The sequence below is a fragment of the Cololabis saira genome, chromosome 18, assembly GCF_033807715.1.
Source record: "Cololabis saira isolate AMF1-May2022 chromosome 18, fColSai1.1, whole genome shotgun sequence".
Taxonomy (NCBI): Eukaryota; Metazoa; Chordata; class Actinopteri; order Beloniformes; family Belonidae; genus Cololabis; species Cololabis saira.
The window spans coordinates 40,338,799-40,351,641 of record NC_084604.1 but is presented as its reverse complement, the minus strand read 5'-3'; the positions used below and the strand labels follow the sequence as shown (position 1 = coordinate 40,351,641).

Below are 12,843 nucleotides of genomic sequence, written 5' to 3'. Positions count from 1 at the left end.
TATTTTTCTCCTTCCAGTCTCTCCATCTCCACCAGATGTGGATCCAGGAAGGGATGGAGATGTGACATTACGCTGTTCTCTGGTGAGATTCAGTGGTTTCGGTCCCTGTGAGCAGAACAGCATCATCTGGGTGGATGAGACAGGAAGTGAGCTGCTTGGTGAAGGTGATGGGTTTGTGTCTGGAGGACAGAACAACTGTGTTTCTGATCTGATGGTGAAACATCAGAGACGCTCCAAGAGAAGATTCACCTGCCAGTTTGTTGAAGGAGACAGAGTGAAGATAGATGCTGAATACACGCTGGACTTTACAGGTAAGACCCTGAAATCATGGAGACCCGGAAACTAGGTGAACTGGAATAGTTAATGAAAATGAAATAAGGGCTTATTAAAGTCCAATGTTGCTTTTCTGAGTTGACAAACCTAAATATCTACGTAAAATCTCTTATTTGGTGTGTTGAGATTAAAACGTGTTTTTCTCTGCAGCAGGAACCGGCGTGAGAACAATCATTCTCTACCACAGGGCTGGAGATGACGTTGACTTATCGTCTTCCAACTGCTCCGATGTTGAGTGGATTTACAGCAGAGACACAAGTTCAGCGTCTCATGAGGAGTTTGGTTCTGGAGCTGGCAGGATGGACAGGAAGTGCTCCCTGATCATCACCAACATCACCGCTGGAGACGCTGGTCTCTACGAGAGCCGGCTGAGGGACAAGTACAACACCGTTGTGTATCTCAGTGTTTTAACAAGTGAGTATTTGGACTGTGTGGGAAACAGTGCAACCAAAAACACCCAACCCTTGCTGGGTTTGTCCGTCCCAGGAAGGGTTTCCATCTTTGGATCCTGCCGTTGAACGGGACGGAGGAAAAAACAGTCATCATTACTTTCTGTAGAACATTTTTTCCTTCTGTCTTCACTTCGACTTCGTAATCAATCAATCATAGCTTTTGGTGTTTCTATCAGACAATAGGGCTTGGTCGTCTTGTCGTCATCAACTGACGGAGCCGCCATGTATGAAGCTAACTTAGCTGCTCTTCGGACCACTGTGTACAGACGTGCTCCCTCTTTGTTGTGTCTTACTTATAATCGTTACTTTCCGTTATTCTGTAACCATGGTAACCTGTTGCTGTGTTGTGGGGTGTTCTGTAACCATGGTAACCGTTGCTGTGTTGTGTTGTGCAGCAGCTCCACACATAACAGACGTGGGGAAAAGATCACTAATGGTTTAACTTTTCACTGCTTTCCTGCTCAGAGGGAGAACCACGGAGGCCGAGTATCTGAGATAACGAAGTATCTGAGATAACAAAGTATCTGACATAACGAAGTATCTGAGATAACAAAGTATCTGAGATAACGAAGTATCTGAGATAACAAAGTATCTGAAATAACGAAGTATCTGAGACAACGAAGAGTCGTCGGCTCGCTTGGATCGCAGCTGTAAGACGATCAAACATAACCTTCCACAGTAAACCACAAACAAACACTCACACAGACCGGGTCAGATCAAAACACAGGTTTTATTCCCCACTTCTCCAGCTAAACGCAGTTGCTGGCCAGCTCTCTGCGGTGCCATTAACCCCAATCTTCAGATAAAACTAGTTTGTTGAGGAAAAAATATTAACTCTATTTGTAGCTGCAGAGGAAAAAATAATCCCACGAGGAAAACAAAAATATTGCTCACGCCTCGGAGCCTCTTCCACATAATATAGCGGTCAAAAAAAAGAAATGAAAAAAGTAAGAGTAATACAAAACATGTACTGTATGTTGTACTATTATACTAATTTATTGAAACACATGGCGAGTCAAACATTTACCAAAACAGCTGCCAAACACGCCTAAACAAGGTAGTAAGACGTGGGTTGTGCAGAACTGCGGCAGTAAATCCTCGTCAGAGCTCCACTCTTTAGTAGGGATTTCATATGGATCCAAACCGTTAATAATCATTATTTTCTCCATATTCCGCTCCCTGGCTTCCTTGTTTAAGGTATCTGGTAAATTCCAGTTGCTTTCCAGCATTTTATCATTTTTTTTTGCGTTCCGTCTGTTCACTTGGTGCTACTACACTGCTCTGTGTTTACACTCACGAGGCTGCCAACATGGCCGCCACGTCCCAGAATGCAACTTGGTGACCAAGCCCTATGGCCAAGGTTACAAGATGTATTTTAAGAAGATGAAGAATAGTTCCTCACATATTAGAAAGATGGTTTTTGAGTGAAACTACAGTGTTTTGTCTCCTTCCAGTCTCTCCATCTCCACCAGATGTGGATCCAGGAAGGGATGGAAACGTGACATTACGCTGTTCTCTGGTGAGAGACCGTTACTTCGGTCCCTGTGAGCAGAACAGCATCATCTGGGTGGATGAGACAGGAAGTGTGCTGCTTGGTGAAGGTGATGGGTTTGTGTCTAGAGGACAGAACAACTGTGTTTCTGATCTGATGGTGAAACATCAGAGACGCTCCAAGAGAAGATTCACCTGCCAGGTTGTTGAAGGAGACAGAGTGGAGATAGATGCTGAATACACGCTGGACTTTACAGGTAAGACCCTGAAATCATGGAGATAATAAAAACTGGATGTCATCATTCAGACTTTACACTTTTAATCAGTTAAAGTGTTAATATTGACTTTCTGACCATTTTGTTGAATCCTTTGATTCCAGATTATACCGGATTGATTATTGGATGGGTGGTCAGGGGGCTGATGGTGATTCTGTTCAGCATCGTTATGTTTACCATTTACAGGATCAAAGTTAAAAGGAACAATCCCAGAAATCAAACAGGTGTGTTTGACCTGCCTGTCAGGTTGTTATTTAGTTTCTGAAGTTAGATTGAGTTGAACTCTGAAACAAAATCAACAAACAGCATTTTATCAAACTGGAATAAAGCTGTTAATGTCAGGAAGGTTGTAATGATGACCCAGATGCAGGAGAGCAGGATACAAAACCCAAAACATGAACAAGAATCCAAAAAATTACAAAAAACCTGACTGTGGAAACATGGAGGTAGAAACAGTCCAGACCAGCAGGGAGCAGAGGAAAGACAAGACCAGATATACACAAGAGTTAACGAGACACAGATGCAGACGATCAGGACAGATGGAAACAGGTCAAGACAGAACTCAAACACAAAGACATGGGCTTCAAAATAAAACAGGAACATGTCAAATCCTGTGTTAGGTCTAAATCAACATTACATAAGTTCGTAACGAGGAAAGACACAAAGACTGCTTGGAATGGTTTTAACGCACTTCTGCAGAAGGGGGGAGCAGAGGAGTGCAGAGCGACGAGTCTCTCATTGAGAACTCCTGAGCTTCCCCAAAGTTCCCTCCTCCTGCATGATGGTTTTATTGAGAAACTTGACAGGAAATGACCAAATATGGACAGTGAACAGTGAACAGTAGACAATGGGGAAGTGGAAGTGACAACGTGTGATTGAGTCCTGACATTACAGTAGAGTGATTGAACCAGGACAGTTCTAAACCTGAGTAGATCAGGAAGTGGCTGTTCTGACATCTGTTGACAAAGCATGTGACAGTCTTCAGGAGGACAAAAACAAGTTTAAAGTTTAATTAACCTCACAATTCCCTCCTGTTGTCCTTTGAAACTTCAACTAATATCCGTCCATTAGGCTCACACCTGACAGTTAAAGAAGTTAATCAGAAGTTATATTATTATTAATAATAATAATGACAGAATTAAGATAATAAATATGTAATCTTGTCAACTAACTCTAAGAATTTAACATTCTTTGTTCCAGAGGTTCAGTTGCCAATGCAGCAGTATGTGAGTATCTTCACTAATATTCAATATTTTATATATATCTACCTTTAAAAAATAAATATGTATGAAATATCCAGGTTCATCAAATGTTTCATGTTTGTTCATTTCTATCAACATTTGCTGATGATTATTCTTGGGTTTCTGTTAATATGGAGGTAGATTTGTTTCTTAATTATTCAATTAAAAAAAAGATTGCTTCAATCAAAAAAAATATTCTCAATTCAAAAGATTTCACTTCAATCAAAAAATTATTTCAATCAAAGGAAAACATTTTTAGAATGAAAAAATATTTTAGACTCAAAGAAATGCATTTGAAAACTGTTTTTCTTTGATTGGAAATGTTTTCTTTGATAGAAGTGAAGTTTTTTTTGTTTGAAGCAACTTTTTTGATTGAAGTTAGTGTTGTTTTGTATTTGGGCCATATTATTATGGGATGGACCTTTGTGTCTTTATCATTTAATCAAAAAAGATGTTTCTTCAAAAAGAAAAAAAAAATTTCAATAAAAAAAATTACTTCAATAAAAAAAACTTTTTCAATCAAAGAAAGAAAGTATTCAAATGCATTTTTTTGAGTCTCAAATATTTTTTTGCATTCAACACTTTTTTCCTTTGATTGAAATATTTTTTTTTGTTTGAATAATTAAGAAACAAATCTATGTTAATAAACCAAAATACCAGAGAGTCAATCATGATTGTGATCTTATTTGACTAACAGGACGTTAAATAAACATTTATAGCTGCTAACTTTCATAAATGTTATTAATGGATCGTTTTCTGGTTTTCATTCAGATATTGAGAAACAGTGTTGGGCAAGTTACATCCAAAATATAATACATTATATATTACTAGTTACTGTCATTTGAAAGTAATTAGTTACATTACAATATTACTATATCTGAATTGTAATGCGTTACACTACTTGTGTATTACTTTTGAGTTACTTTCAACAAAATAGCAAAAAAAGATAAATCTTGTTCCACTGGCAGATTTCTCTACTTATTTCAAGTGAAAATTTACTTGAAACAGGTGAAAATTGTCAAATAAGTTATTTTTCTGGTGTTATTTTTCTGGTGATGACTCTAAATGTTGAAATAGCAGTAAAACCACATTCATTGATGAAATGACATAAGGGATGGAAAGGAGGGATGGCAGTTTTACAGGGGGGATGATTTGGACCGTTTTTATTTCAGGGGGGATGATTTGGACCGTTTTTATTTCAGGGGGGGATGATTTGGACCGTTTTTATTTCAGGGGGGGATGATTTGGACCGTTTTTATTTCAGGGGGGGGTGATTTGGACCGTTTTTATTTCAGGGGGGGATGATTTGGACTGTTTTTATTTCTGGGGGGGATGATTTGGACCGTTTTTATTTCAGGGGGGGGTGATTTGGACCGTTTTTATTTCAGGGGGGGATGATTTGGACCGTTTTTATTTCAGGGGGGATGATTTGGACCGTTTTTATTTCAGGGGGGATGATTTGGACCGTTCTTATTTCAGGGGGGGGGGGTGATTTGGACCGTTTTAATTTCAGGGGGGGTGCCATCACATCACCCCTCATCCCCCCTCAACTCGAATACTGCTCACACGGAACTCAGAACTTCTTCATAAATAACTCCCAGAGAGAAAAAAAACACCAGCAAGCTAACAAACAAACCAATAAAGCTCTCAGAGTCAACAAAACGAACCAGCAATCAACAACTCGCAGCTGTTTTAACCTCTCCTCCTGATGGGCTGCAGGTGTGGTTTAAGGCTGATTTATGGTTCCGCGTTACACCAACGCAGGCCATACGCCGTGGGTTACGCGAACTACTGCGTACCCTACGGCGAAAGCTCTGCGTCGATTTAACGCGGAACCATAAATCCGCTCTCACAGCGCGACTGACTGTGAGCCCGGCTCGTGCTTCTCGCCGCGCGCAGCTCCTCGCCGACTCCGCGCTCATATATATTTAATAAATGTATAAAGCCCATATATTAATAAAGCCTCACTTGGCCGAGCCCTAACGCTGAGACCATGGTAGATTTAAGTTACACGCGGACACGCCGCACTGTTGACTTTTCCCTGCCGGCTCTGCTCACTGAACAGTCCCCACACAAACAGTGTCCAGCGGCGCTACGTTCCGCCGCGCCGCGTTCCCAACGCTTTTTTCTGTTGTCGGGATGTCTCGCGGACGCGGTGTTGGTGAATTCTTTAAAAAACAACAGCTAAACGGGTTAAAATGCGTTGTAACGCGCGTTACTTAGATTGTAACGAGTAAAATATTACAGAAAATGTATTAGTAATGCGTTATATTACTGCGTTACAGCAAATAGTAATACATTACTGTAATTGCGTTACTTTTGTAACGCGTTACCCCCAACACTGTTGAGAAAGAGTTTATAATTGTAGATCAATTTCACAGGAACCATTAAGAACGGTCCATTATCATGTAAATATGATCTTGATCTCCCTCTGGTGGTGAAAACATGAATTACAAGAACATTGTATGTTTCCACAGGTGAACAGGGATGAAGATGATGATGATGTGAACTATGAAAACGATGAAGACCTGCCTGCTTCTGTCCGATCCACAGATCAATAAATCAGCTGTGTGTGATAGAAACATTAGCGTTAGCCTGGCTACAGAGCAGCAGACGGATGTTTGGTCTCTGAAAGCTCAGCTCTGTTTATGACAATCCTAGTGTTTAGTGTTCATCATTTTGTGATCTTCAAAAATCCTCTGTAGCTTTTCCTCGGCATCTCTCCTGCATCGAGGAGCCTGATGGATGTTTGACCCGCTAGCATGCTAACGATGTATTAAATCTCCTAAACTGCGATCATCTCTCTTTATTCCTGTTAGTTTCATGCATATATTAATCATATTTGTAAAATAGCATTTTTCCATCTCCGTAATGTCACAAAGATTAGGAACATCCTCTTGATCTCCATCCTTTTTTGGGGAATCAGTTAATGAAAGAATTGTCTGTAAGTACGGTTTTAAGATACATATATTATATTGAAGTTACATTTGTTTTAATCTGAGCTTGTATTTTGTTTCATGCTGTTTATCAGTTGTAGTTCAGTTTGTAGTGTTCTGTCAGCTATATTGCAGCTTTATATTTGTAGCCTCACGTGCTTTATACCTTTAAGGTACCGAGAAATATGTTGATTGATGGGGTTTATCCAATAAGTGTTCATTGTTGTATTCTTTTTATTTCAGTTTTACCCAATTCATATGCTGTACACAATAAAGCCATCATTATTCGCTACAGTGTGTGGAAGGAGTTATCTGTCTGCCTAGTTGAGGAAGGGGGACTCTTTTGAAGAGGGCAGAACAACGCACAAACACTAATTAATGTGCTTGTATCCTCTAGAACCTCCTATTAAAGATAGATAGATATACTTTATTTATCTCAAGCTGGGAAATTGTGGTGTAGCGGCAGCATTACACACAGTAACAGTGGACAACATATAGGATAAGAATAAGTAACTATAAGAACAGACTGTACAAAATGTACAAAATAAAATATCAAGATATAATGAAAGAAAATAAAGTAGCAAACATCTATCAAGAACCTTTTTTGGTCAGTTTCTTGTGACATCAAGATATCTAGCTAGTGGATAGCAGCATCTCAGATTCAGCTGTTTCCAACAGTGTTGTGCTTAAGTCATGGATTGGAAGTAAAAACATCAACGATCTGAGAACTCGTAAAGAGGGAAGATGTTCTAAAGAATTTGGGAAACAAAACATTTCTGCCTGATGGAGGAGATATTTATTCTATGAGCAGCTGGAGAGCAGGGGCCTCATGGACTAAGAGTGCGTGGATTTCAACGTGAATCCGTGCGTGGAATTTACACGTACGCACAAAAGAATTCAGATGTACAAAACTCATCCCTCCATCCAGACCAGGTCTCATCCCTCCACCCATCCAGACCAGGTCTCATCCCTCCATCCATCCAGACCAGGTCTCATCCCTCCATCCATCCAGACCAGGTCTCATCCCTCCATCCATCCAGACCAGGTCTCATCCCTCCATCCATCCAGACCAGGTCTCATCCCTCCATCCATCCAGACCAGGTCTCATCCCTCCCTCCAGACCAGGTCTCATCCCTCCATCCAGACCAGGTCTCATCCCTCCCTCCATCCAGACCAGGTCTCATCCCTCCATCCAGACCAGGTCTCATCCCTCCATCCAGACCAGGTCTCATCCCTCCATCCATCCAGACCAGGTCTCATCCCTCCATCCATCCAGACCAGGTCTCATCCCTCCATTTAGGTGAAGCAGTGAGAGGAAGCTGGAGTTCCTGCAGAAACCCTCACCAGCACCAAGAGAACATGTGACCTCCACCCAGGAGTTGAAGGTCAGAGAGGAAGAGGAGTCATCACTTCATCTTCACACTGATCCAGTACTTGAATACTTTTACACATGCTGATGATGTTTTTACATGTTGGATGTTACATGAATATTTCCATCTTCTCACCTCATTTTTACAATAAACAACTTTGAAAACTGAAGGAATCCAATTAAAACAATCGGAATAATCAATCAAATATTGTAAAAACTGTAAAAGTTGAATGGAAAATGGAAATGTTTAGATTTCAAGTTCAAACTTTCTTTCAGGGAAGAAACAAGACTTTAAGAATCTAGAGTCAAACATGAAAACATTTAGAGACAGAATCAAGAATAAAACAAGAATAGATAGATACAAATTTAATTTATGATCAAACATCAACATCCAGTAAATCATTTCATGTTTAAATGTGAAAAAGATCAAATAAAAATACAATAAACCAAAAAATGTAAGATAAATGGTGATTATCTCCTTCTTCTTCATCATCATCATCATCATCATCATCATCATCATCATCATCATCATCATCATCATCATCATCATCACCATCATCATCATCATCATCACCATCATCATCATCATCATCATCATCATCACCTTCATCATCATCATCATCATCATCATGACACTGAGGAACCAGAACCAGAGTCCAAGTCCAGGATCCAACAGAGACAGTTTCTCTGACCGGAGACTCTGGAGACTAAACTGGACACAGAGACACTGAGGAATCAGACCAGGACCAGGACCTGTAGAGTCCAAATCCAGCACAGAGAGGTCCAGAGAAGCTGGTGTTGAAGGTGTGGAGGTGGATCAGTCTGTCAGAGACAGAGACTTCATAGAAGGACAGAGTTCCAGCAGGAACGTCCACGTAAACTGCTGCTCTGCCAGAGTCTGGACATGGAGATGAGGAGGTGGTGGATGTTTCTCTGTTATTGTGACGGACATAGTACTGATCACCTGGAGAACAGTCCAGACTCCAGGAATGATCGTTCCATCCAAACACACAGTCATCAGAGCCTCCTCTCCTGCTGATTCTTCTGTAACTCACTGATACATTAACGTTTCCGCTCCACTGGACCTCCCAGTAACAGCGACCCGTCAGAACTTCTCTACACAGCAGCTGAGGAAGATCATAACCATCAAACCTGTCTGGATGATCAGGATACGACTGATCCTCCTCCACATACGTCATCTTCCTGTTGTCATCAGACAGTTGGATGTCGTTGTTGACTGTGTTTGTGTCGACGGTGAGTCGACAGGAATCTGATGGAGAGAACAAACAAGCAGCTGCAGTTATTATTGATCAGTTATTGATCACTGATGGACTGATGAACGAGTGAAGATGGTTGAATAAAAACACACTTACACTTCCTCAGACCTGGTGTCAGCCATCGTTGTCCAGCAGGCTCCACCCTGGAAGGAGGAGGAGGATCAGACCAGATCAGTCTCTCAGAGGAAGCAGAGATGAGAGTGTCCTACCTGAGAGTGTCCAGTCTGAGAGTGTCCTACCTGAGAGTGTCCTGCCTGAGAGTGTCCTACCTGAGAGTGTCCTACCTGAGAGTGTGCTACCTGAGTGTCCTACCTGAGAGTGTCCAGTCTGAGAGTGTCCTACCTGAGAGTGTCCTGCCTGAGAGTGTCCTACCTGAGAGTGTCCTACCTGAGAGTGTCCTACCTGAGAGTGTCCAGTCTGAGAGTGTCCTACCTGAGAGTGTCCTACCTGAGAGTGTCCTACCTGAGAGTGTCCTACCTGAGTGTCCTACCTGAGAGTGTCCTACCTGAGAGTGTCCTACCTGAGTGTGTCCTACCTGAGAGAGTCCTACCTGAGAGTGTCCTACCTGAGTGTCCTACCTGAGAGTGTCCTACCTGAGTGTGTCCTACCTGAGAGTGTCCTACCTGAGAGTGTCCTACCTGAGAGTGTCCTACCTGAGAGTGTCCTACCTGAGAGTGTCCTACCTGAGTGTCCTACCTGAGAGTGTCCTACCTGAGAGTGTCCTACCTGAGAGTGTCCTACCTGAGAGAGTCCTACCTGAGAGTGTCCTACCTGAGTGTCCTACCTGAGAGTGTCCTACCTGAGAGTGTCCTACCTGAGAGTGTCCTACCTGAGAGTGTCCTACCTGAGAGAGTCCTACCTGAGAGTGTCCTACCTGAGTGTGTCCTACCTGAGAGTGTCCTACCTGAGAGTGTCCTACCTGAGAGAGTCCTACCTGAGAGAGTCCTACCTGAGAGTGTCCTACCTGAGTGTGTCCTACCTGAGAGTGTCCTACCTGAGAGAGTCCTACCTGAGAGTGTCCTACCTGAGTGTGTCCTACCTGAGAGTGTCCTACCTGAGAGTGTCCTACCTGAGAGAGTCCTACCTGAGAGAGTCCTACCTGAGAGTGTCCTACCTGAGTGTGTCCTACCTGAGTGTGTCCTACCTGAGAGTGTCCTACCTGAGAGTGTCCTACCTGAGAGAGTCCTACCTGAGAGAGTCCTACCTGAGAGTGTCCTACCTGAGTGTCCTACCTGAGAGTGTCCTACCTGAGAGTGTCCTACCTGAGTGTGTCCTACCTGAGAGTGTCCTACCTGAGAGTGTCCTACCTGAGAGTGTCCTACCTGAGAGAGTCCTACCTGAGAGTGTCCTACCTGAGTGTGTCCTACCTGAGAGTGTCCTACCTGAGAGTGTCCTACCTGAGAGTGTCCTATCTGAGAGTGTCCTACCTGAGAGTGTCCTACCTGAGTGTGTCCTACCTGAGTGTGTCCTACCTGAGAGTGTCCTACCTGAGAGTGTCCTACCTGAGAGTGTCCTACCTGAGAGTGTCCTACCTGAGAGTGTCTCCTGTGTCCTACCTGAGAGTGTCCTACCTGAGTGTGTCCTACCTGAGTGTGTCCTACCTGAGAGTGTCCTACCTGAGTGTCCTACCTGAGTGTGTCCTACCTGAGAGTGTCCTACCTGAGAGTGTCCTACCTGAGAGTGTCCTACCTGAGAGTGTCCTACCTGAGAGTGTCCTACCTGAGACTGTCCTACCTGAGAGTGTCCTACCTGAGAGTGTCCTACCTGAGAGTGTCCTACCTGAGAGTGTCCTACCTGAGACTGTCCTACCTGAGAGTGTCCTACCTGAGTGTGTCCTACCTGAGTGTGTCCTACCTGAGAGTGTCCTATCTGAGAGTGTCCTACCTGAGAGTGTCCTACCTGAGTGTGTCCTACCTGAGAGTGTCCTACCTGAGAGTGTCCTACCTGAGAGTGTCCTACCTGAGAGAGTCCTACCTGAGAGTGTCCTACCTGAGACTGTCCTACCTGAGAGTGTCCTATCTGAGAGTGTCCTACCTGAGACTGTCCTACCTGAGAGTGTCCTACCTGAGAGTGTCCTACCTGAGTGTCCTACCTGAGTGTGTCCTACCTGAGAGTGTCCTACCTGAGAGTGTCCTACCTGAGTGTCCTACCTGAGTGTGTCCTACCTGAGAGTGTCCTACCAAGAGTGTCCTACCTGAGTGTCCTACCTGAGAGTGTCCTACCTGAGAGTGTCCTGTGTCCTACCTGAGTGTCCTACCTGAGAGTGTCCTACCTGAGAGTGTCCTACCTGAGAGAGTCCTACCTGAGAGTGTCCTACCTGAGAGTGTCCTACCTGAGAGTGTCCTACCTGAGTGTGTCCTACCTGAGAGTGTCCTACCTGAGTGTCCTACCTGAGAGTGTCCTACCTGAGAGTGTCCTGTGTCCTACCTGAGTGTCCTACCTGAGAGTGTCCTACCTGAGAGTGTCCTACCTGAGAGTGTCCTACCTGAGAGAGTCCTACCTGAGAGTGTCCTACCTGAGAGTGTCCTACCTGAGAGTGTCCTACCTGAGTGTGTCCTACCTGAGAGTGTCCTACCTGAGTGTCCTACCTGAGAGAGTCCTACCTGAGAGTGTCCTACCTGAGAGTGTCTTACCTGAGAGTGTCCTACCTGAGAGTGTCCTACCTGAGTGTGTCCTACCTGAGAGTGTCCTACCTGAGTGTGTCCTACCTGAGAGTGTCCTACCTGAGAGTGTCCTACCTGAGTGTGTCCTACCTGAGTGTCCTACCTGAGAGTGTCCTACCTGAGAGTGTCCTGTGTCCTACCTGAGTGTCCTACCTGAGAGTGTCCTACCTGAGAGTGTCCTACCTGAGAGTGTCCTACCTGAGAGAGTCCTACCTGAGAGTGTCTTACCTGAGAGTGTCCTACCTGAGAGTGTCCTACCTGAGTGTGTCCTACCTGAGTGTCCTACCTGAGTGTCCTACTTGAGAGTATCCTACGAGAGTGTCCTACCTGAGAGTGTCCTACCTGAGAGTGTCCTACCTGAGTGTGTCCTACCTGAGAGTGTCCTACCTGAGTGTGTCCTACCTGAGAGTTTCCTACGAGAGTGTCCTACCTGAGAGTGTCCTACCTGAGTGTGTCCTACCTGAGAGTGTCCTACCTGAGAGTGTCCTACCTGAGAGTGTCCTACCTGAGAGTGTCCTACCTGAGTGTGTCCTACCTGAGAGTGTCCTACCTGAGTGTCCTACCTGAGAGAGTCCTACCTGAGAGTGTCCTACCTGAGAGTGTCTTACCTGAGAGTGTCCTACCTGAGAGTGTCCTACCTGAGAGTGTCCTGTGTCCTACCTGAGTGTGTCCTACCTGAGTGTGTCCTACCTGAGTGTGTCCTACCTGAGTGTGTCCTACCTGAGTGTCCTACCTGAGAGTGTCCTACCTGAGAGTGTCCTGTGTCCTACCTGAGTGTCCTACCTGAGAGTGTCCTACCTGAGAGT

At 43.9% G+C, this 12,843-nt stretch overlaps 1 protein-coding gene across 2 annotated transcripts in view; it reads right to left on the bottom strand.

The window, feature by feature from the left end:
• Positions 1-8,462: 8,462 nt before the first annotated feature.
• The window catches only part of LOC133418484 (NACHT, LRR and PYD domains-containing protein 4-like), a 35,805-nt gene continuing 31,424 nt past the window's right edge, over positions 8,463-12,843 (bottom strand). For both annotated transcript variants that reach the window (XM_061707190.1, XM_061707191.1), the window contains 2 exons: positions 9,471-9,517; positions 8,463-9,367 (listed from right to left, as the gene is read on the bottom strand). In XM_061707190.1, the coding sequence (XP_061563174.1) occupies positions 8,805-9,367; positions 9,471-9,517 (610 nt within the window). In that variant the 3' untranslated portion in view covers positions 8,463-8,804. The remainder of the gene's footprint in view (positions 9,368-9,470; positions 9,518-12,843) is intronic.